The 25,317-nt window shown below is 46.2% G+C and overlaps 2 protein-coding genes across 2 annotated transcripts in view; one reads left to right on the forward strand and one right to left on the reverse strand.

Annotated features, from left to right (window-relative positions):
* LOC106576988 (galactosylgalactosylxylosylprotein 3-beta-glucuronosyltransferase 2-like) overlaps positions 1 to 10,638 on the forward strand; it is a 47,939-nt gene extending 37,301 nt beyond the window's left edge. The window contains exons 3-4 of the mRNA XM_014154606.2: positions 7,215 to 7,363; positions 9,951 to 10,638. Coding sequence (XP_014010081.1) covers positions 7,215 to 7,363; positions 9,951 to 10,037 — 236 coding nt within the window. The 3' untranslated portion in view covers positions 10,038 to 10,638. The remainder of the gene's footprint in view (positions 1 to 7,214; positions 7,364 to 9,950) is intronic.
* A 2,590-nt stretch (positions 10,639 to 13,228) lies between these two features.
* Positions 13,229 to 25,317, reverse strand: part of LOC106576989 (stromal membrane-associated protein 1) — a 44,250-nt gene continuing 32,161 nt past the window's right edge. Inside the window, 5 exon segments of the mRNA XM_014154607.2 lie at positions 13,229 to 13,655; positions 13,657 to 13,740; positions 14,782 to 15,107; positions 17,011 to 17,224; positions 24,854 to 24,957. Coding sequence (XP_014010082.1) covers positions 13,602 to 13,655; positions 13,657 to 13,740; positions 14,782 to 15,107; positions 17,011 to 17,224; positions 24,854 to 24,957 — 782 coding nt within the window. The 3' untranslated portion in view covers positions 13,229 to 13,601.

Raw genomic sequence — 25,317 nt, forward strand, 5'->3', positions numbered from 1 at the left:
TTTGGTTTTAAATTTGGCGCTCTGATTTGTCACTGGCTGTTGAATAGTGTGGGACGATTTTGTCCCACGTACCCTAAAGAGGTTTAACATTAGAAGCCTCCTCCCTAAATTTGTTTAATTCACTGCTTTAGCACACTCTGCCAACCCAGATGTCCTAGCCGTGTCTGAATCCTGGCTTAGGAAGGCCACCAAAAACACAGAAATGTCCATCCCTAACTATAACATTTTCCACCAAGATAGAACTGCCAAAGGTGGCGGAGTTGCAATCTACTGCAGAGATAGCCTGTAGAGTTCTGTCTTACTATCCAGGTCTGTGCCCAAACAATTTGACCTTCAACTTTTTAAAATCCACCTTTCCAGAAACAAGTCTCTCACTGTTGCCGCTTGCTATTGACCATCTTCTGCCCCCAGCTGTGCCCTGGACACCATACAGTGCCTTGCGAAAGTATTCGGCCCCCTTGACCTTTTCGACCTTTTGCCACATTTCAGGCTTCAAACATAAAGATATAAAACTGTATTTTTTTGTGAAGAATCAACAACAAGTGGGACACAATTATGAAGTGGAACGAAATTTATTGGATATTTCAAACTTTTTTAACAAATAAAAAACAGAAAAATTGGCCGTGCAAAATTATTCAGCCCCTTTACTTTCAGTGCAGCAAACTCTCTCCAGAAGTTCAGTGAGGATCTCTGAATGATCCAATGTTGACCTAAATGACTAATGATGATAAATAGAATCCACCTGTGTGTAATCAAGTCTCCGTATAAATGCACCTGCTCTGTGATAGTCTCAGAGGTCCGTTTAAAGCGCAGAGAGCATCATGAAGAACAAGGAACACACCAGGCAGGTCCGAGATACTGTTGTGGAGAAGTTTAAAGCCGGATTTGGATACAAAAAGATTTCCCAAGCTTTAAACATCCCAAGGAGCACTGTGCAAGCGATAACATTGAAATGGAAGGAGTATCAGACCACTGCAAATCTACGAAGACCCGGCCGTCCCTCTAAACTTTCAGCTCATACAAGGAGAAGACTGATCAGAGATGCAGCCAAGAGGCCCATGATCACTCTGGATGAACTGCAGAGATCTACAGCTGAGGTGGGAGACTCTGTCCATAGGACAACAATCAGTCGTATACTGCACAAATCTGGCCTTTATGGAAGTGGCAAGAAGAAAGCCATTTCTTAAAGATATCCATAAAAAGTGTAGTTTAAAGTTTGCCACTAGCCACCTGGGAGACACACCAAACATGTGGAAGAAGGTGCTCTGGTCAGATGAATCCAAAATCGAACTTTTTGGCAACAATGCAAAACGTTATGTTTGGCGTAAAAGCAACACAGCTCATCACCCTGAACACACCATCCCCACTGTCAAACATGGTGGTGGCAGCATCATGGTTTGGGCCTGCTTTTCTTCAGCAGGGGCAGGGAAGATGGTTAAAATTGATGGGAAGATGGATGGAGCCAAATACAGGACCATTCTGGAAGAAAACCTGATGGAGTCTGCAAAAGACCTGAGACTGGGACGGAGATTTGTCTTCCAACAAGACAATGATCCAAAACATAAAGCAAAATCTACAATGGAATGGTTCACAAATAAACATATCCAGGTGTTAGAATGGCCAAGTCAAAGTCCAGACCTGAATCCAATCGAGAATCTGTGGAAAGAACTGAAAACTGCTGTTCACAAACGCTCTCCATCCAACCTCACTGAGCTCGAGCTGTTTTGCAAGGAGGAATGGGCAAAAATGTCAGTCTCTCGATGTGCAAAACTGATAGAGACATACCCCAAGCGACTTACAGCTGTAATCGCAGCAAAAGGTGGCGCTACAAAGTATTAACTTAAGGGGGCTGAATAATTTTGCACGCCCAATTTTTCCGTTTTTTATTTGTTAAAAAAGTTAGAAATATCCAATAAATTTCGTTCCACTTCATGATTGTGTCCCACCATGTTGTTGATTCTTCACAAAAAATTACAGTTTTATATCTTTATGTTTGAAGCCTGAAATGTGGCAAAAGGTCGAAAAGTTCAAGGGGGCCGAATACTTTCGCAAGGCACTGTATGTGAATTGATTGCTCCCCATCTATCTTCAGAGCTCATGCTGTTAGGTGACCTAAACTGGGACATGCTTAACACCCCGGCCGTCCTACAATCTAAGCTAGATGCCCTCAATCTCACACAAATGATCAATGAACCTACCAGATAGATACAACCCCAAATTCGTAAACATGGGCACCCTCAAAGATATCATCCTAACCAACCTGCCCTCCAAATACACCTCTGCTGTCTTCAACCAGGATCTCAGCGATCACTGCCTCATTGCCTGCGTACATAATGGGTCTGCGGTCAAATGACCACCCCTCATCACTGTCAAACGCTCCCTAAACACTTCAGCGAGCAGGCCTTCCTAATTGACCTGGCCCGGGTATCCTGGAAGGATATTGACCTCATTCCGTCAGTAGAGGATGACTGGTTATTCTTTAAAAGTGCCTTCATCACCATCTTAAATAAGCATGCCCCATTCAAAAAATGGAGAACCAGGAACAGATATAGCCCTTGGTTCACTCCAAACCTGACTGCCCTTGACCAGCACAAAAGCATCCTATGGCGTACTGCATTAGCATCAAACAGCCCCCGCGATATGCAACTTTTCAAGGAAGTTAGGCACCAATAAACACAAAGGCTAGCTTTTTCAAACAGAAATTTGCATCCTGTAGCACAAACTCCCAAAAGTTCTGGGACACTGTAAAGTCCATGGAGAATAAGAGCACCTCCTCCGAGCTGCCCACTGCACTGAGGCTAGGAAACACGGTCACCACCGATAAATCCACGATAATGGAGAATTTCAAGAAGCATTTCTCTACGGCTGTCCATGCTTTCCACCTGGCTACCCCTACCCCGGTCAACAGCCCTGCACCCTCCCACAGCAACTTGCCCAAGCCTCCTCCATTTCTCCTGCACCCAAATCCAGATAGCTGATGTTCTGAAAGAGCTGCAAAATCTGGACCCCTACAAATCAGCCGGGCTAGACAATCTGGACCCTCGCTTTATAAAATGATCTGCTGCAATTGTTGCAACCCCTATTACTAGCCTATTCAACCTGTCTTTCATATCGTCTGAGATCCCCAAAGAATGGAAAGCTGCCGCGGTCATCCCCCTCTTCAAAGCGGGTGAAACTCTGGACCCAAACTGTTACAGACCTACAGTACATCTATCCTACCCTGCCTTTCTAACATCTTCGAAAGCCAAGTTAACAAACAGATCACTGACCATTTAGAATCCCACCGTACCCACCGTACCTATGCAATCTGGTTTCGGAGCTGGTCACGGGTGCACCTCAGCCACGGTCAAGGTCCTAAATGATATCATAACCGCCATCGATAAGAGACAATACTGTGCAGCTGTATTCATCGACCTGGCCAAGGCTTTCGACTCTGTCAATCATCACATTCTTATCGGCAGACTCAATAGCCTTGGTTTCTCAAATGACTGCCTCGCCTGGTTCACCAACTACTTCTCAGACAGAGTTCAGTGTGTCAAATAGGAGGGCCTGTTGTCCGGACCTCTGGCAGTCTCTATGGGGGTGCCACAGGGTTTAATTCTCAGGCCGACTCTTTTCTCTGTATACATCAATGATGTCGCTCTTGCTGCTGGTGATCCTCTGATCCACCTCTACGCAGACGACACCATTCTGTATACTTCTGGCCCTTCTTTGGACACTGTGTTAACTAACCTTCAGAAGAGCTTCAATGCCATACAACTCTCCTTCCGTGGCCTCCAACTGCTCTTAAATGCAAATAAAAGTAAATGCATGCTCTTCAACCGATCGCTGCCCACACCTGCCCACCCGTCCAGCGTCACTACTCTGGATGGTTCTGACTTAGAATATGTGGACAACTACAAATACCTAGATGTCGGGTTAGACTGTAAACTCTCCTTCCAGACTCATATTAAGCATCTCCAATCCAAAATTAAATCCAGAATCGGCTTCCTATTTTGCAACAAAGCATCCTTTATTCATGCTGCCAAACATACCCTCGTAAAACTGACTATCCTACCTATCCTTGACTTCGGCAATGTCAAATACAAAATAGCCTCCAACACTCTACTCAGCAAATTGGATGCAGTCTATCACAGTGCCATATGTTTTGTCACCAGAGCCCCGTATACTATCCACCACTGCGACCTGTATGCTCTCGTTGGCTGGTCATCGCTTCATATTCGTCGCCAAACCCACTGGCTCCAGGTCATCTATAAGTCTTTGCTAGGTAAAGACCTGCCTTATTGTCTAGTTTGAGAAACAGATGCCTCACAAGTCCTCAACTGGCAGCTTCATTAAATACTACCCGCAAAACACCAGTCTCAACGTTAACAGTGAAGAGGCGACTCCGGGATGCTGGCCTTCTAGGCAGAGTTCCTCTGTCCAGTGTCTGTGTTCTTTTGAACATCTTAATCTTTTAATTTTATTGGCCGGTCTGAGATATGGCTTTTTCTTTGCAACTCTGCCTAGAAGGCCAGCATCCCGGAGTTGCCTCTTCACTGTTGACATTGACACTGGTGTTTTGTGGGTACAATTTAATGAAGCTGCCAGTTGCGGACTTGTGAGGCATCTGTTTCTCATACTAGACACTCTAATGTACTTGTCCTTTTGCTTAGTTGTGCACCGGGGCCTCCCACTCCTCTTTCTATTCTGGTTAGAGACAGTTTGCGCTGTTCTGTGAAGGGAGTAGTACACAGCTTTGTATGAGATCTTCAGTTTCTTGGCAATTTCTCACATGGAATAGCCTTCATTTCTCAGAGCAAGAATAGACTGACAAGTTACAGAAGAAAGTACTTTGTTTCTGGCCATTTTGAGCCTGTAATCGAACCCACAAATGCTGATGCTCTAGATACTCAACTAGTCTAAAGAAGGCCAGTTTTATTGCTTCTTTAATTAGAACAACAGTTTTCAGCTGTGCTAACATAATTTCAAAAGGGTTTTCTAATGATCAATTAACCTTTAAAAATGATCAACTTGGATTAGCTAACACAACGTGCCGTTGGAACACAGGAGTGATTGTTGCTGATAATGGGCCTCTGTACGCCTATGTAGATATTCCATAAAAATGTCTACACTGTATTTCTGATCAATTTGATTCTATTTTAATGGACAAAAAAATGTACTTTTCTTTCAAAAACAAGGACATTTCTAAGTGACCCCAAACTTTTGAACGGTAGTGTACATATATTATATTCACCAATCAAACCTGCAATCACATTTTTTTTGCCCACAAAAACCCCCTTTAATCACTATTCATCTGATGTAGAATGGGCAATGGTGAGCAGTGTGTAAATTGCAGCTTTTACCTTAATAACTTGTATTGTGGTATTGGAGGCTATTGTTAGCAGCCAAGTTGGCCAATTAATCCGTCCCATCGCTGCTCGATCTCATTTACTGGGCCACAATTGGGCCAGAGAAAGAGGAGATGGTTTAGTATTCTTCTGGTGCAGGCACACACACGCGAGCGCACACACACACACAGTTCTGTATATCTCAGCCCACACACATGCACCAACACACATACATGCAAAGCTCTGTCCGTCATTGTCTTGGAGTGGAGCTCTCACCTGAAGAGGATTTTGAGAGGGCAACATGAATGTGTTTAGTATTTACGCTAGAACGAGTCAGTGGGACAAAAAAAGAGAGGGATGGTGCATGCTAACACTTAGTCTTTAATGACTCATGCTATTGCTAATATTAATCATTTTCTTGACCAATGGTCATAAGCCTCACTCATAAAACAGGAAGTAACCGGCTGTGTCACAGTATTCTAAAATGTCTATCCCTCCTTTGCCTCCTTTCCAAAGGTTTCCACCATTGTATCATGCCATATCAGTGACAATTCAACAGACAAAGATATGCTTGACTTCATTTATTAGGATCCCCATTAGCGACAACTAGTCTTACTGGGGTCCGGCACATAACGAAAAATACATTACAGATAAAAAAAACTTTACAATTGACATACATTTAAAAACATTAACATGTAGTGTGTGTGCATCTATCAGATACACATACAGTACATGTCAGTCAGTGGAGGCTGCTGAAGGGAGGACGACTCATAATAATGTCTGGAACAGAGCAAATGGAATGGCATCAAACACCTGGAAACCATGTGCTTGATGTGTTTGTTACCATTCCACTCCAGTCATTACCACAAGCCCATCCTCCCCAATTAAGATGCCACCAACCTCCTGTACATACACACAACAAGTAGGTCACATGGGGGAGAGGCATTTGTTGTTTGTTTTAGAAACCAGGTTTGCTGTTCACTTGCGCAATATAAGATGAAAGGGAGTTCTTTGTATAGTTTCTAACACGTACAGTACATACAATGCATAGAAACAGAACCATAAAGAAAAGGACAAGGAAAAGAAGCCAGGAAAGGAAGCTGGATGAAACTATTGAGACAGAAACTGCACTGACAGACATGCATTGGTAACAGATGCACTAATCTTCATACCACCTTAGCTGCAGGTTAAGAGATGTATATCTTATAATTGCTTTCATACCTATCTATCATACCTGGGGTACAGCTTCTGGGCCTTCACTGCAGTATCACTCACTGCTCAGTAATATGCCTGATAGGACTGACCCAATAGGAAGATCTCAGTGGACTAACTCAGACACACTATGTGTGGTGTGTATGTGTGCGTGTTAAACTGGCGACCTTCTTTGACTCAAAATGCAGGAAATACACAACACACTCTCACACGCAACACGCACACACAACCTCTCAGTGGAGTAGAAGGATACCCATGAGAGTAGAGTTATGGCCTAGAAAACAGTGTGCTAGAAACGTGGAGAGGCGAGTAAACGTAATATGCTATTCCATGCAGCCATCAGCACACCCCATACCCAGTGGTATCGCATATACTGTAACTGAGATAAGGAGAGTAATATGAGATACTGTAGTGGGATCTTCCTGTGATACTGTCTGGCATTCTCAATGCATAGTCATGAACAGCAAACACACCCACGTGCACACACTCTGCCGCACAGTTGAGATATATCTGATCTCCGGTCAGTTGCACCATAGTTCGAGGTCATCAATGATCTGTATGTAGTCACTTCCAGGATGATTAAAGCAAGGAATTAATTGATCCCAAGATTGACATGTGATGTGTGAGACATAATCATCGGACCAGGCATATGAACCTCTTCCTTTTCTCCAGGTTTTGCAGTGAACCTCCAAGTGGTCCTGGGGAGCCCACGGGCGTTGTTCAAGCGTCGGGGTTCCCAGCCTGGCATGCAGGAGTCTGACTTCCTGAAACAGATCACCAAGGTGGGGGAGCTGGAGCCCAAAGCCAACAACTGCACTAGGGTGAGTAGCCCATCATTGTGGCAACCCCATTAATCCCTGACCTCTAACGCCATATCAGACTCCAAAGACTTGCTAATTGGTCAAAACAACAAGTTGGCATGACAGTGAGATTTGTTTTATTTGTGATGAAGCGCCATCTCCTAAAATAGCATCTGTGTGTCCCCTCTTCATCAGTTAGGCTACCTCCCTCCTCTCCTGTACAGCTCATGACACTGTTAGTCATCATCATTATCAGCCCATTAGTTTAATGTGGCCGCTGCAGGCTGATATTAATACATACCATTAGCAGGATGTGACATCATCAATTATCACCCACCACGGTCATATCGCCAGCAGTACGTGACATCACTAATAACAACCCAGCATTGCAGTACGACATAACGGTGCACTCCGTTTTGGGGAAACGTGTCATTTTGTACAGACCATCATGCAACGTAGCAAACGTTGAACTGGAACCCAGGTAAAAGTTGCCTTTAGGCACAGATCTAGGGTCAGCTTACCTGCCCCACATGCTAACCTTAAAGGGGAAATTCTCAATTGAAACAAAGTGTTTTCCCCGCCCGTTTCAGTAAAAAGCTGAGGGAGAGGGCTGGAGAAATGTAACCACTCTCAAATTCATAGACACAGCTAACCAAGCATAATATAAAATGGATAGTTTTAGCCATGTTTTGAGACTATATGTACTTTGTTTACAAACATTGGAGTCAAACAAGCTTACATTCTGCGTTATGATGGGGTGTGACAGTTGAACTAAGCTCATGGAGCATTTCTAAGTTATATTCTTCAAGAATCAATGGGTAAATACCACTGGGCACAGACCTCAGTTCAGAATCCAGTTTTGATTTACATTTGGTTGAGTTGTCCACTAACGTGAATTCAATGTGGAATGAACAACAAATGTCACCATATCATTGGATTTAGGTTAAAAGCTGGGTAAAAAACAAAAAAAGACGAAATGCCGTTACATTATTACTTTTTGCAAATCCAATCAGTTTTCCACATTGAGTCAACAACATCACATTGATTTGTTTGGGTTGAAATGATGAGGAAACAACGTTGATCCAACCAGTTTTTGCCCAATGTGATGTCATTCATTTTTAAGTCCAAATAGATGTAGAAACTGCGGATTGCTCCTTTAAGCATTATGGGAGGAAATACAAAACTTATCTAACTTTATCCTTGGCAAATAAATGCTCAAACTGCTAAAAACTTGGGAGTGAGTGGAGACAAGAGATGAGAAGGAAGAAGGGAGGGTTAAAGGAGAGATGGAACAAGACAGAGAGAAGAGAAAGAAATAGAGATAGGGGAATAAAATTAGAATGAAGGAGAGAGAAAGATGAGAAAACATTTTAGACAGACAAAGGAGAATCCAATTTGGAAGGAGAGAGAGAGAGAGCAGACAGGAGATTTACTGCCATGGAGTCAGACTGTCTTTTAACTACTAGACACACTGGCACAGGGTGCTCTGCACACTGCCAACTCAGCACCTTTGGTGCCAAGAGATTGGACTGCCTTTAACCCCCCCAAATCTCCCTCAACCTCTCCCATTTTATTACAGATGGGTTCTAACTAGATTCTACCTCAACCTCCCATTTTATTACTGATGGGTTCTAACTAGATTATACCTCAACCTCCCATTTTATTACAGATGGGTTCTAACTAGATTATACCTCAACCTCCCATTTTATTACAGATGGGTTCTAACTAGATTCTACCTCAACCTCCCATTTTATTACAGATGGGCTCTAACTAGATTCTATCACAACCTCTCCCATTTTATTACAGATGGGCTCTAACTAGATTCGAGCTCACCCTCCCATTTTATTACAGATGGGTTTTAACTAGATTCTATCACAACGTCTCCCATTTTATTACAGATGGGTTGTAATTAGATTTTACCTCTCCCATTTTATTACAGATGGGTTGTAATTAGATTTTACCTCTCCCATTTTATTACAGATGGGTTCAAACTAGATTCTACCTCAACCTCCCATTTTATTACAGATGGGCTCTAACTAGATTCTAGCTCACCCTCCCATTTTATTACAGGTGGGTTCTACCTTAGATACTACCTCAAATCGGCACTACAGACCAGACTAGAATATATATATATGGAGAGAAGGGAAGAGGAGAAATAAGAGGGAAGGGATTTAGGAGAGGAACAATAGAATGAACACAAACCTATGCCTGCTTCGCTGGCTGCAGCATTTGTCTCGTTAGATATGCAAAACGGCCCAATTAGCAGCCCCGTGTGCAGGAAAGGACATGTTCCACCTGAGTGGAGGCGGGAACGGATGGCACTGCACACCAACCATCCATCACTGTGTATGTGTGTGAACACAAATTACTGGGTTGGAAATAGAAGTGAGGCACTTTCCATGTACTACAGTAAAAGGTAGAACTAGCAGTCTATTCGGTCTGATCCACTCCCTCCCTTTCTGTCACAAAGAGCTTTTTCTTGAATATTTTAACAAAGGCACCATTCCATTTCACATGGTTGGCTCAGTGATATAGTGGAAGTTATGCATCTATCTGGTGTGTGCTCATCAGAGAACACACACACTAACCCTCTCTCCCCCTCTTTCAGGTGTTGGTGTGGCACACTCGTACAGAGAAGGTGAATCTGGGCAACGAGCCCAGACATCGACAGGACAGTGTGGTTATCGAAGTCTAAGGGGTGGGATAACCAAGGAGGAATAAGCAAGCCCATTGGTCAGACAGACTGACAGTAATTTCTTGAACTACACTACTGACATCACCTTGCTTGACCATAACCTTGATATGGATTACACTATGATGGACAGGACTTTGGACCAATTGCATGGATGGGAACTGCTGCCTGAATGTTGTGAATGGCTCAATGAGATCCCAGACCTCAAAGGGGACCATAATGCACTGGGGTGACCATTGCTTTCCCAGGGGACTCTGCTCTTGTACTGCAATGTGGACCAGTCCCTTATAAAAAGTGAATTCCTATGAAGTATACAGGCTAAACAAGACTGTCTGTATGTACGTGTGTATGTAAACACAGCAACAACAAACAAAAAAATCCCCTTTTCAGGACCCTGTCTTTCAAAGATAATTATTAAAAATCCAAATAACTTCACAGATCTTCATTGTAAAGGGTTTAAACACTGTTTCCCATGCTTGTTCAATGAACCATAAACAATTAATGAACATGCACCTGTGGAACGGTCGTTAAGACACTAACGGCTTACAGACGGTAGACAATTAAGGTCAGTTATGAAAACTTAGGACACTAAAGAGGCCTTTCTACTGACTCTGAAAAACACCAAAAGAAAGATGCCCAGGTTCCCTGCTCATCTGCGTGAATGTGTCTTAGGCATGCTGCAAGGAGGCATGAGGACTGCAGATGTGGCCAGGGAAATAAATTGCAATGTTCGTACTGTGAGACACCGAAGACAGCGCTACAGGGAGACAGGATGGACAGCTGATCTTCCTCGCAGTGGCAGACCACATGTAACAACGCCTGCACAGGATCGGTACATCCGAACATCACACCTGCGGGACAGGTACAGGATGGCAACAACTGCCCGAGTTACACCAGGAACGCACAATCCATCCATCAGTGCTCAGACTGTCCGCAATAGGCTGAGAGGGGCTGGACTGAGGGCTTGTCTGTCTGTTGTAAGGCAGGTCCTCACCAGACATCACCGGCAACAACGTCGCCTATGGGCACAAACCCACCGTCGCTGGACCAGACAGGACTGGCAAAAAGTGCTCTTCACAGACGAGTCGCGGTTTTGTCTCACCAGGGGTGATGGTCGGATTCGCATTTATCGTTGAAGGAGAGTTACACCGAGGCCTGTACTCTGAAGCGATTTGGAGGTGGAGGGTCCGTTGTGGCCTGGGGCGGTTTGTCACAGCATCATCGGACTGAGCTTGTTGTCATTGCAGGCAATCTCAACGCTGTGCATTACAGGGAAGACATCCTCCTCCCTCATATGGTACCTTTCCTGCAGGCTCATCCTGATGCATGACCCTCCAGCATGACAATGCCACCAGCCATACTGCTCGTTCTGGGCATAATTTCCTGCAAGACAGGAATGTCAGTGTTCTGCCATGGCCAGCGAAGAGCCCGGATCTCAAGCCCATTAAGCACGTCTGGGACCTGTTGGATCGGAGGATGAGGGCTAGGGCCATTCCCCCCAGAAATGTCCGGGAACTTGCAGGTGCCTTGGTGGAAGAGTGGGGTAACATCTCACAGCAAGAACTGGTAAATCTGGTGCAGTCCATGAGGCGGAGATGCACTGCAGTACTTAATGCAGCTGGTGGCCACACCAGATACTGACTGTTTCTTTTGAATTTGACCTCCCCTTTGTTCAGGGACACATTATTTTGTTAGTCACATGTCTGTGGAACTTGTTCAGTTTATGTCTCAGTTGTTGAATCTTGTTATGTTCATACATGTTAAGTTTGCTGAAAATAAACGCAGTTGACAGTGAGAGGACGTTTCTTTTTTTGCTGAGTTTGTGTGTGTACCAGATCGGTGAGTATGAAACTGAACAATATGTGTGTGTGTCTGTAACGACATACCAACGACAACATGGGCCGTGAGTAGTAGATCACCTGCTGGGTGTCGACTAACGACATGCACAATTGTCGGGAAATGAACAGAAAATCTCTTCTGATGTTCTGTGGTCAGCGGCGACCGGACGGCCAACCCGCTACGCACGGCTAACATTCCGGTTGGTTATCTTGTCCTCGAGTGTCTGTGGGTCTGTGACACACTGGACCACAGAGGCAAACTCCAGGAGTACAACTTTTATTCCAAATGACCCTCTTGTAAAAGCAGGAAAAAGAATAAACAGCTTTACAATAAAAGAGTCATTGGACAGAAAATGGTCACAATAGTTTATGGCTATTGACTGTTTAATGCACGGAAATAACATTTCTCTCTGTACTAGGCACCAGAAAATGTAAACACCACTAGAAATAAACCTGGAGGACACGCTGTGTGTATGAATTCGCTTGTGTGTGTGTGTGTGTGTGTGTGTGAGAGAGTGTGTTCTCTTGTTATTACATGGCAGGGACCCTGTATGTGGATAGAATCTCCAACTTAGAACTACACTCGGAATGTCTGTGTTTGATCTATTGTTTGTTAGCTCCTAGTGCACCACCTATTTCCCCCTGCAGTATTTCTTCACCTTCTTTCCCCACTATAGAATCTATAAATTGACATAAAGCAGGATTAGACAGAGATTATGTCATCATAGAGGCCAGGAAGTAAGCACACGTGATGTTAAGCCAACTGTTCCAATCCCTGACAGCTCCATTAGGCTCCCAATGTCAACACACTTCCTGAATCATCTGGAGATTTATGTCATCACTGTCATCTCTTTCTTCGTCGTATTCTGGTCCCCTCCCTCTCCCATTCCATGTAAGCTCCCTGCCCCACCGACTGTCATCCAGGTTTATTTGCCTCAAACTAATGCCTGATTTACACTAAATGGCCACCCCGAACCATACTGTGCTGGCTCAGATAATATGGTGTTTTCACTGTCATTTCTAGCAACTATGGTGGATGCGTAACCAGGCCAGCCCAGTACAGCTTGGCTTTATAGTGTCAATCAGACAGAACTGTGCTTCTTCTTGTTCTGCACACAACAAAACACCACAGTAAGACGGCAGAACACAACCCCACTGGGGGGGGGGGTCTATATCTTACACACATACAGTACTGGATCATACAATGTCTTGCTACAGGAGCTCTGAATGCCCAGAGGGGAGTACAGTATAATATACACACATGATATTGATGGGGGGGGGGTGATCACCAACATGTTATCCATATCTCTCCATTTAAATATCTATTTACTCACTATTGGTTTTGGTAATGATATATTATTATTATTAGACGCTTGTATTATTGGTCCAGCAGCTTTTCTCTTTTGCCAATATGTTTTTTTTTTAACAAAAGAAAAAAAAGGTCTAAAGAAGAAGAACGTAAAAGTCCCAAGTAAAAAGATGAACACAAAGCTGCCAGTCTGTTTTCACCCGAGACTCCGCCCCCTTGCCCTTTGACCCTCAGCACACAGAGGGAGAGAGGGGTCTCTAAAGGAATGATAAACGGGGAGGAGGAGAACAGTGGAGCAGTCCATAGATTGCCCCATGTGCGTTGTTTCCTGTTTTGCAGTTGGTGAGTGAGGGTAAAGGAGGAGATTTGGGGGGACATGGTTGTTCTGCCTCCCTCTTCCATTCTCCCCCCTCCCCTCCCTCACTTCCACAGCTGGGTACTGAGGGTCTGGCCCGAGGGTGGACCCACCCCCCCCACCCATGGGAGCACCTGGTTGGACAAAGCCGGGTGGCGCTGCCACACCACCACTCATGGCGATGCCCGATATCTGCTGGGTCATCTGAGAGAGATAAGAGATAGAGAGACATGGTGTGTGAGAGAGGCAAAGAAAGAGAGAAAGAGTGGGGGAGGACAGAGAAAATAGAGACGGTTAGAGGGTTGGACAAACCATTTAGACAATTCTAGAATGACAGCAACACCAGCTTAAAGGGATGCTTCGGGAGTTTGATAATGAGGCCCTTTATCTACCTTCCCCAGAGTCCGATGAACTTGTGGATACCATTTTTATGTCTCTGTGTCCAGTATGAAGTAATTTAGAGGTAGTTCCGTGAGCCTATGCTAATTAGCATTAGCGCAATGACTGGAAATGGGTATTTACTGGCTTGCTATCAGATGACTGGAAGTTTACGAGTAACACTAGTTAGCAACTTCCTTCAAACTGCACGCAGAGACATAAAAATGGGATCCACGAGCTCATTGGACTCCGGGGAAGTAGATTTGAAAAAAATCCCAAAGTATCCCTTTAACACAGCGGACATTATTTCCTTACTGCATGTGTAAAGGACCGGAGAGAGTATACCCTCCTCTCATCTCTTTAGCCCTCAGTCAGTCCATCTCCCTCCCATCCCCCTTGCCCATTTCTCCTCTGCCTCCCCTGCCACGGTCCAGTCTTGGCTATCTAATCCATTAGAAATGCCCTTGCAGCAGTAGAATTATCGGCTTGTCTGAGATGTGTGTGTATTTGTGTGTGTAGCCCAGACAAGCCTAATGATTCGAGAGCACTTTTGAGTAGCCACCCCACCCCACCAACCATCATTCCCAACCCCCACCCATAGGTTAAAAGCCCAACAGCACGCCCTGAACCCATTACAGTACACACACGACCATATCATGTACTGCACCGAGGCAGAGCGTGTGTGTGTTTGATGTGTTGTCAGTGGGAGCACAGTGATTTATGATCTCTCATTAACCTCCTGCAGTCGTCAGGAAAATGACAATGCTCACACACACACAGAGGTCGAGTCAGGCTACAGAGACACACACAGAGGGGGGAATGAGTAGAGAATTTCACCCATGATCCCCCACTGTGTGTGTGTATTACCTGGTTCACATTCCACTGGCCCTGCTGTTGTTGCTGCATGGCGGCGTACATCTGGGGAGTCCCCGCCCCCGCTGGCATAGCTCCGCCCGGAGGCCCCATCATGCCTTGCTGCATACCCATGTAACTGCCGTTGGGCATCGCCATACCGACCATCATGCCAGAGTTCTGCCCCATCATGGCTCCTCCTCCCTGGGGCATAACACCGCCCGTCATGGTTGTGGGTGGCATAGCTCCGCCCACTCCTGGGTAAGTCTGGAAGTTAGGCTGTCCGGAGGGCTGGCTGGGGAACTGCTGCATCGGAGGCTGGCCCATATACATAGCAGCAGCTGGAGGAGAGGACACACACACACAGAGAGACAGAGAGACAGAGAGACAGAGAGAGAGAGAGAGAGAGAGAGAGAGAGAGAGAGAGAGAGAGAGAGAGAGAGAGAGAGAGAGAGAGAGAGAGAGAGAGAGAGAGAGAGAGAGAGAGAGAGAGAGCATTTGGGTCGACACTTAATATCAGCAGAGGAAATACATTCTCAAGGTTACCTCCACTAGATTTCTCCTGCAGCAACGCTACATAAAGAATAGGTTCACTCAGCTACAGCTGAAGTCGGAAGTTTATATACACCTTAGCCAAATACATTTAAACTCAGTTTTTTACAATTTCTGACACTTAATCCAAGTAAAAATTCCCTGTTTAAGGATCACCACTTTATTTTAAGAATGTGAAATGTGAGAATAATAGTAGAGAAAATGATTTATTTCAGCTTTTATTTCTTTCATCACATTCCCAGTGGGTCAGAAGTTTACATTCACTCAATTAGTATTTGGTAGCATTGCCTTTTAATTGTTTAACTTGAGTCAAACGTTTTGGGTAACCTTCCACAAGCTTCCCATAATAGGTTTGGTGAATTTTGGCCGATTCCTCCTGACAGAGCTGGTGTAACTGAGTCAGGTTTGTAGGCCTCCTTGCTCACACACGCCTTTTCAGTTCTGCCTACACATTTTCTATAGGATTGAGGTCAGGGCTTTGTGATGGCCACTCCAATACCTTGACTTTGTTGTCCTTAAGCCATTTTGCCACAACTTTGGAAGTATGCTTGGGGTCATTGTCCATTTGGAAGACCCATTTGTAACCAAGCTTTAACTTCCTGACTGATGTCTTGAGATGTTGCGTCAATATATCCACATAATTTTCCTCCATCATGATGCCATTTGTGAAGTGCACCAGTCCCTCCTGCAGCAAAGCACCCCCACAATATGATGCTGCCATCCCCGTGCTTCACAGTTGGGATGGTGTTCTTTGGCTTGCAAGCCTCCCCCTATTTCCTCCAAACATAACGATGGTCATTATGGCCAAACAATTCTATTTTTGTTTCATCAGACCAGAGAACATTTCTCCAAATAGTACGATCTTTGTCCCCATGTGCAGTTGCAACCGTAGTCTGACTTTTATGGCGGTTTTGGAGCAGTGTCTTCTTCCTTACTGAGTGGCCTTTCAGTTTATGTTGATATATAGGACTCGTTTTACTGTGGATATAGATACTTTTGTACCTGGTTCCTCCAGAATGTTCACAAGGTCCTTTGCTGTTGTTCTGAGATTGATTTGCACTTTTCGCCCCAAAGTACATTCATCTCTAGGAGACAGAACGTGTCTCCTTCCTGAGCTGTATGATAGCTGCGTGGTCCCATGGTGTTTATACTTGCGTACTATTGTTTGTACAGATGAACATGGTACCTTCAGGCATTTGGAAATTGCTCCCAAGGATGAACCAGACTTGTGGAGGTCTACAATTATTTTTCCTGAGGTCTTGGCTGATTTCTTTTGATTTTCCCATGTCAAGCAAAGAGGCACTGAGTTTGAAGGTAGGCCATGAAATACATCCACAGGTACACATCCAATTGACTCAAATTATGTCACTTAGCCTATCAGAAGCTTCGAAAGCCATGACATCATTTTCTGGAATTTTCCAAGCTGTTTAAAAGGCACAGTCAACTTAGTGTATGTAAACTTCTGACCCACTGGAATTGTGATAAAGTAAATTATAAGTGAAATAATCTGTCTGTAAATAATTAATGGAAAAATGACTTGTGTCATGCACAAAGTAGATGTCCTGACAACTTGCCAAAACTATAGTTTGTTAACAAGAAATTTGTGGAGTGGTGGAAAAACAAGTTTTAATGACTCCAACCTAAGTGTATGTAAACTTCCTACTTCAACTGTATGTATGTACGTAGCATTACCTGGGGCAGCAGGCTGTGGGCTGACCGTGGTGTTGCTGTAGAGAGAGAGGATGGAGTCCTTGGAGAGGGGTTTCTTGGCCCCCTCCTCCGTCTTGGTGCTGCTACTGTTCTTCTCACTGAAGAGGTCCAGATTAGCCTGGGGGCCAGCAGCACCCCCTGATCCCCCCGCGGACGCCGCTACTGCTGGGGCGCCTGGGGCTGCACTGGAGACCGCCTGGAGGGACAGAACATCACATAGGAACAGAGAGAATGTGTGTGTGTGTTTGTGAGATAGATCTGTGGCCAAATTGATTTAGTGAAGCCAACCTGCATGAGCAGAATGCACAAACACGCATACATGCATGCATACACTCACAACGTAGAGGTAGTACGACTGACAGGCAGCGCTTAAAAAAAGCGAGAGAGCGAGAGAGACACAAGTAAAAGGAAGAGAAGAGGTGCTGTCACCTTAAGTGAGATGGATGATATGAATTAGACTGGTGCAGAAGAGAGAGATGAATAGAGCGAGAACGAGGCTGAGAAGACACACACACCCTTTATAAAAAACCTTTCAACCGTTGTCACAGCCCCCGTCGTCGCATATACATGTTGAAAACGGCAGATTTTGTCATTGATAAGCGCTTAAAATTGGAACGCGTTGTCGGTACAGCAACACGCTATACATGACGTCAGAGCTCAGGCTCTGTGCTCCACGGCGCTGTAATGGTTTTGACTGACAGCATTTATCAACTTGAGCACCGCACGTGACAAGAAGTTACCCCCAATGCCATCACCCATTTGTTTTCTGAGTGAGGGAAATGCTGTAAATCGAGTGGATGTGTTCTGAAAGATGAGACGTTGAGGACTATAATAAATACCGCTTTGATATCATACAAGCAATCCACACACCCATGAGTCCAAATGTGCACTTCACGTTTCCATATTTGCAAACTCATGTAATTTACAGTATCAACGTTTACGATCGCTAATATTTGATCCAGTTACCAGGATGACATGCGTTACGTCCTGGGTTGTCCTGAACACAATGAGCCTGTTTGTCGTATTGTGAAGAAAATTTGCCGCGGAACAAGTACATGAATGCACTCATGACTCAATTCTACGCGCACCAAAATGACAAATCTGTTTGTCGCCAGTGCCTTTGGAAAGCCTGACACTGTAAGATCGTATTTTAGAACTTAGCTAGCCATCTTGGCAATAGAATACGCTTTCAAATGATCCCCACCTGACCCAGATTGCGATAGATAACGATTTGCGTAAAAAAACAACAGTCATTGTGTGAAGGTGAGGGTGCAGGGCTGTGTTCCAAACTAAATAATACAAGTGTGCTTGCTTCAGTTCCTCAACGGAAAAGCTAGGAGAGCTAAAAAAATAAAAAAAAATAAAAAAAGCACCTTTTAGTTAAGGTCCTTTCCTAGAGTAAGAAGGTACATTGAAAGGTGTGTGACCACTTGGAGAGACCAGTTAGTTCTCTCACTCAAACCCTGCTAATCGCTTTTCTTATCTGGCACCTGCTCCAAAATGTCAATCAACATTTGTATGATGTTACTGAATGTATCCAGAGTATTTTCAGATTTCATTATTGAAGAAAAATGTTAAAATGCTGTGAAAAGTACAGTACATGTAAAACGCACATCAAATCAACAGTGTGATGTTTGGATTCGGTCTTGTGTCAGGTGAACTGTGGTGTCCTCACCTTTGGCCTGATAATTAACCCATCATCTCCAAAGTGTTCTCCTTCAATTGCTACCATGGTCATGCATATAGTTCTTCTGTTAGAAAAGTTTCCATTTGGCCCTATCCATATAGGCCAATCTCCACGAGTGTCCGGGCTTAAATACGCAAAACATCCCTACCCACACAGACACCCGTTAAGTCTAATGGCTGGGGATGGAGAAAAGGTGGCGTAAAATATGAAAACGTGTATGTGTGTAGGGAGGGCTAAGATAGAGAGAGGCTGCAATGAGGAAGAGAGGGAAAGGGGAGAGGTCGGGGGAAATGAGAGGAGTGACGGAGAGGGAGAGAGTCAGTTCCTGAATAAGGCGAGACAGGAGGGAAGTTGCGCGATAACGGAGCTTTTACGCTCATGTACACACGCGCCACAGGAAGGGCTCTGTGTGTTGTGGCATTCGGCTGCTTAGCAGGCGGCGCTGCTCTCCCCGTCTCTCTGCAGTCTCTCTGACTGGGGAACGAGGGAGCAGGAGAAAAGAGGGGGGAACGAAGTAGAAAAGCAGTGACTCATACTTACACACCTGTACACATGGCCTCGTACAAACAGACGAGTCCGACACAGACAGACAGAGGTGATTAAACACACAAATGTGTACTATTAATGAGCATGACCTTTTACTGTCTGCGCGCGCACACACACACACGGTCAATTTTCACTATACTAGGGCCGAGACAGATGAAGGTGACAAGCAGGCGGCTCTGGAGCGTTGCAATATGTATCAGTGTGCTATAAATACCCAGGCATTTGCATGTGGCCCAAAAAGAACCGTTTTCCTAACGTTAGATGTGTGTTTCAGTCTGACTGCCTTCTGGATCAGAGTGATATAAGAGTAGGAGAGGGAGGGAGGGGTGTGTGTCTGTGTGTCTGGTCAATGTGGAGGGAATAAAGAGATGGTAGTGGAAGAAAATCAGCAGGGACTGTACATGTCCTCACAGCGGACACAGTCAGGCACACACAACACACAGATCTGTGTATGGCTAGACTCCCACTCTAACACCAGTATCCGTGTTATATTTCCCTCTGTTGATTCTCCACAAAGCTGTGAATTAGAAGTGGCATTTCCATTCAACAGCCTTTTCCCACCGTGTCAGTATTCATATACTTCTACATTCAGACCCACAAATACTTAGCAGCGTGTGTTCCAGCCTGCCCGAATCTGGCAGAACACACACACACACACACCACACACTACCCCCCTCTGATACACCATCTGCAGCCGACAATCCTACTGAGCAGAAGGTTTTGTGTGTATGTGTGTGCACGTAATACGTCTGTATGTGTATGGAAGGGCTTATTTTACTGAACACAGACCTGACCAGGGAAGAGAGAGAGGGGGGTTATTTTACTGAACACAGACCTGGCCAGGGAAGAGAGAGAGAGGGGGGTTATTTTACTGAACACAGACCTGGCCAGGGAAGAGAGAGAGGGGGGTTATTTTACTGAACACAGACCTGGCCAGGGAAGAGAGAGAGGGGGGTTATTTTACTGAACACAGACCTGGCCAGGGAAGAGAGAGAGAGGGGGCTTATTTTACTGAACACAGACCTGGCCAGGGAAGAGAGAGAGAGGGGGGTTATTTTACTGAACACAGACCTGGCCAGGGAAGAGAGAGAGGGGGGTTATTTTACTGAACACAGACCTGGCCAGGGAAGAGAGAGAGAGGGGGGTTATTTTACTGAACACAGACCTGGCCAGGGAAGAGAGAGAGAGGGGGGTTATTTTACTGAACACAGACCTGGCCAGGGAAGAGAGAGAGGGGGGGTTATTTTACTGAACACAGACCTGGCCAGGGAAGAGAGAGAGAGGGGGATTATTTTACTGAACACAGACCTGGCCAGGGAGAGAGAGAGAGGGGGGTTATTTTACTGAACACAGACCTGGCCAGGGAAGAGAGAGAGAGGGGGTTATTTTACTGAACACAGACCTGGCCAGGGAAGAGAGAGAGGGGGGTTATTTTACTGAACACAGACCTGGCCAGGGAAGAGAGAGAGAGGGGGATTATTTTACTGAACACAGACCTGGCCAAGGAAGAGAGAGAGAGAGAGAGAGAGAGAGAGAGAGAGGGGGGGTTATTTTACTGAACACAGACTGGCCAGGGAAGAGAGAGAGGGGGGGGTTATTTTACTGAACACAGACCTGGCCAGGGAAGAGAGAGAGAGGGGGGTTATTTTACTGAACACAGACTGGCCAGGGAAGAGAGAGAGGGGGGGGGGGACAGATTGAAAGACTAATAACCGACAGGTGGGAGAACACCTTCTCTCCGACTGTTTTTCCAGAATATTCAGAAGGAAAAAGGGTCGTTGGAGGAAAAGCTGGGGATAACACAAATCCCAGGTCATGGAGATCTGTAATCACATTTTCTGAATTGACATACTGGAGATAGAAGAGCACGCCAGAATCCTGGTTGATAGTGGAGGGAAAGCAGATCAAGGCTGTCTAATGTATGGCTGTGTGATGGTGGGTGTGTGAACCACAGCTCAAACCAGTAGCACAAACCAACCATAGGCAACCAGTAGGAAAGTGTGGATTCATGTGGATTCTTTCATTGTGTGTCTGGATTCCTTCCATGTGCAAGCAGTGCAGATGTGTTGTGTGTGTCCTACATGAACAGAATACAGGCAGGGAGGGAGAGACAGGGATGGGAAAGGAAGGGGAGCGGGGAAGGAAAGAGGAAGCAAGGAGGGAGGATGGAGGAATGGAGGGAAGGAGGAGAGGGGTGGAGAGCAGATGGAGGGAGGGGAGGGGCTGAGAGAGAGAAGGCAGGCTGGGGTTGGTAACAGCAGTAGTTGGAGATGCTGGAACCAACCACCCATAATTGCTCTTCATGCTCAGAGTCCGGACTGTGCTGTGTCCATGCTCAGAGTCCGGACTGTGCTGTGTCCATGCTCAGAGTCCGGACTGTGCTGTGTCCATGCTCAGAGTCCGGACTGTGCTGTGTCCATGCTCAGAGTCCGGACTGTGCTGTGTCCATGCTCAGAGTCCGGACTGTGCTGTGTCCATGCTCAGAGTCCGGACTGTGCTGTGTCCATGCTCAGAGTCCGGACTGTGCTGTGTCCATGCTCAGAGTCCGGACTGTGCTGTGTCCATGCTCAGAGTCAGGACTGTGCTGTGTCCATGCTCAGAGTCAGGACTGTGCTGTGTCCATGCTCAGAGTCAGGACTGTGCTGTGTCGGCGTGCAGCCGGTGTATGCTGTGAGCCGTGAAACAAGAAAGGGGAGATCTGTGTGTGTGTGTGTGTGTGTGTGTGTGTGTGTGTGTGTGTCTCGGCAGTGGAGAGCCAAGGGAGTATGGAAGTGGGATGAAGGGAGGGGTGGGGGAATGACTGTGGCACCTATCAAACACACCTCTTTATTTAACCACCACTCCATCTCTCTCTTTATTTAACCACCACCACTCCATCTCTCTCTTTATTTATTTAACCACCACCACTCCATCTCTCTCTTTATTTATTTAACCACCACCACTCCATCTCTCTCTTTATTTATTTAACCACCACCGCTCCATCTCTCTCTTTATTTATTTAACCACCACCGCTCCATCTCTCTCTTTATTTATTTAACCACAACTCCATCTCTCTCTTTATTTAAAACCACAACTCCATCTCTCTCTTTATTTAACCACCACCACAACTCCATCTCTCTCTTTATTTAACCACCACCACTCCATCTCTCTCTTTATTTAACCACCACCACTCCATCTCTCTCTTTATTTAACCACCACCACTCCATCTCTCTCTTTATTTAACCACCACCACTCCATCTCTCTCTTTATTTAACCACCGCCACTCCATCTCTCTCTTTATTTAACCACCGCCACTCCATCTCTCTCTTTATTTAACCACCACCACTCCATCTCTCTCTTTATTTAACCACCACCACTCCATCTCTCTCTTTATTTAACCACCACCACTCCATCTCTCTCTTTATTTAACCACCACCACTCCATCTCTCTCTTTATTTAACCACCACCACTCCATCTCTCTCTTTATTTAACCACCACCACTCCACCTCTCTCTTTATTTAACCACCGCCACTCCATCTCTCTCTTTATTTAACCACCACCACTCCATCTCTCTCTTTATTTAACCACCACCACTCCATCTCTCTCTTTATTTAACCACCACCACTCCATCTCTCTCTTTCTTTAACCACCACTCCATCTCTCTCTTTATTTAACCACCACTCCATCTCTCTCTTTATTTAACCACAACTCCATCTCTCACTTTATTTAACCACCACTCCATCTCTCATTCTCCACTGCTGTTCTCAGACTGGGAGACAGCTGAGAGGAGAAAATACTATGTGTGGCTCCTCTCTCTTCCTCAGTCTCTGTACCATGTTCAGACTACCCTCTCTCTTCCTCAGTCTCTGTACCATGTTCAGACTACCCTCTCTCTTCCTCAGTCTCTGTACCATGTTCAGACTACCCTCTCTCTTCCTCAGTCTCTGTACCATGTTCAGACTACCCTCTCTCTTCCTCAGTCTCTCTCTCTCTCTCTCGCTCTCCTCCTGCACTATGTCCCAATCTCCCTCTTCTGCATCCCAATCCTGTCCCCTCTCATCCTCTTCCCTCTCCAGTGGTAATATTCACAGATACATTATTGGAGCCGTGTCCTTTCATCTGACAGGCCTTAACTAATCAACAGTGTCAGTTGTGACTGGGGAGCTGGGGACAGGGACACTGTGAAATTAACTCAATACACTCTGACCTCTCTCCATCTCTCAGGGGATATGGAATGTGGGGACTAGACTGCACATTAAATGTTTGTCTGTTGTGTGTGTGTGTGTGTGTGTGTGTGTGTGCGCGCACATGAGTAGAGGTCAATGTGTATGTATGAGTGTGTTCTTACTGCTGAGGAACACAAAACCCAGTGCTCCAGTCCGTCTTCACTGACTTCAATTGTATCCACAGTGGAGAGGGCATAGGCTGACAACACTGGGAGGTGGTCCAGAAGAAGACGTGAGAGTTGTGGTGGGAGGTGGTACCTGGGGGTTGTGGTGGGAGGTGGTACCTGGGGGTTGGGGTGGGAGGTGGTACCTGAGGGGTTGTGGTGGGAGGTGGTACCTGGGGGTTGTGGTGGGAGGTGGTACCTGAGGGTTGGGGTGGGAGGTGGTACCTGAGGGGTTGTGGTGGGAGGTGGTACCTGAGGGTTGGGGTGGGAGGTGGTACCTGGGGTTGGGGTGGGAGGTGGTACCTGGGGGTTGGGGTGGGAGGTGGTACCTGGGGGTTGGGGTGGGAGGTGGTACCTGGGGGTTGTGGTGGGAGGTGGTACCTGAGGGTTGTGGTGGGAGGTGGTACCTGGGGGTTGTGGTGGGAGGTGGTACCTGGGGGTTGTGGTGGGAGGTGGTACCTGGGGTTGTGGTGGGAGGTGGTACCTGGGGGTTGGGGTGGGAGGTGGTACCTGACGGTTGTGGTGGGAGGTGGTACCTAGGGGTTGTGGTGGGTTGGGGTGGGAGGTGGTACCTGACGGTTGTGGTGGGAGGTGGTACCTGGGGGTTGGGGTGGGAGGTGGTACCTGGGGGTTGTGGTGGGAGGTGGTACCTGGGGGTTGGGGTGGGAGGTGGTACCTGAGGGTTGTGGTGGGAGGTGGTACCTGAGGGTTGTGGTGGGAGGTGGTACCTGGGGGTTGTGGTGGGAGGTGGTACCTGAGGGTTGTGGTACCTGAGGGTTGTGGTGGGAGGTGGTACCTGGGGGTTGTGGTGGGTTGGGGTGGGAGGTGGTACCTGACGGTTGTGGTGGGAGGTGGTACCTGGGGGTTGTGGTGGGAGGTGGTACCTGGGGGTTGTGGTGGGAGGTGGTACCTGGGGGTTGTGGTGGGAGGTGGTACCTGAGGGTTGTGGTGGGAGGTGGTACCTGGGGGTTGTGGTGGGAGGTGGTACCTGAGGGGTTGTGGTGGGAGGTGGTACCTGAGGGTTGTGGTGGGAGGTGGTACCTGGGGGTTGTGGTGGGAGGTGGTACCTGGGGGTTGTGGTGGGAGGTGGTACCTGAGGGTTGTGGTGGGAGGTGGTACCTGGGGGTTGTGGTGGGAGGTGGTACCTGGGGGTTGTGGTGGGAGGTGGTACCTGGGGGTTGTGGTGGGAGGTGGTACCTGAGGGTTGTGGTGGGAGGTGGTACCTGAGTGTTGTTGGAGGAGGGCAGAGGGTTGGACACCATTGGACCAAAGATGTCCTCATCACTGACTGGTGCAGCAGAAGAACTGGTTGCAGCTCCACCTGCATCTGAGAGAGAGAGAGAGTTAACATTGACCTGTAGGCAGTATAGAGTGGTAATATATCCGTGTGTGTGTGTGTGTGTGTGTGTGTGTGTGTGTGTGTGTGTATATATGACTCCTGGTTATTTATGATGCGCTGCCTATTCCCCTTCCCTCCTCAGATGTAGGATGTTTTGGGATATTATTTACTTGGGGTTCAGAACCATAATACAATGAAAAAGCCCAGTCAGCCCTCTCCACACAGGTATATGAACATAACGCAATGATATTTCAAATCAGTCAACTAAGAAACGGCCCATTACTTTCAGGTGGATATGGATTTTCGTTCACAGGGATTTCACTTCCGAAGTTGAAATGGAATTAAATT

The sequence above is a fragment of the Salmo salar genome, chromosome ssa18 (assembly GCF_905237065.1).
Source record: "Salmo salar chromosome ssa18, Ssal_v3.1, whole genome shotgun sequence".
Lineage (NCBI taxonomy): Eukaryota > Metazoa > Chordata > Actinopteri > Salmoniformes > Salmonidae > Salmo > Salmo salar.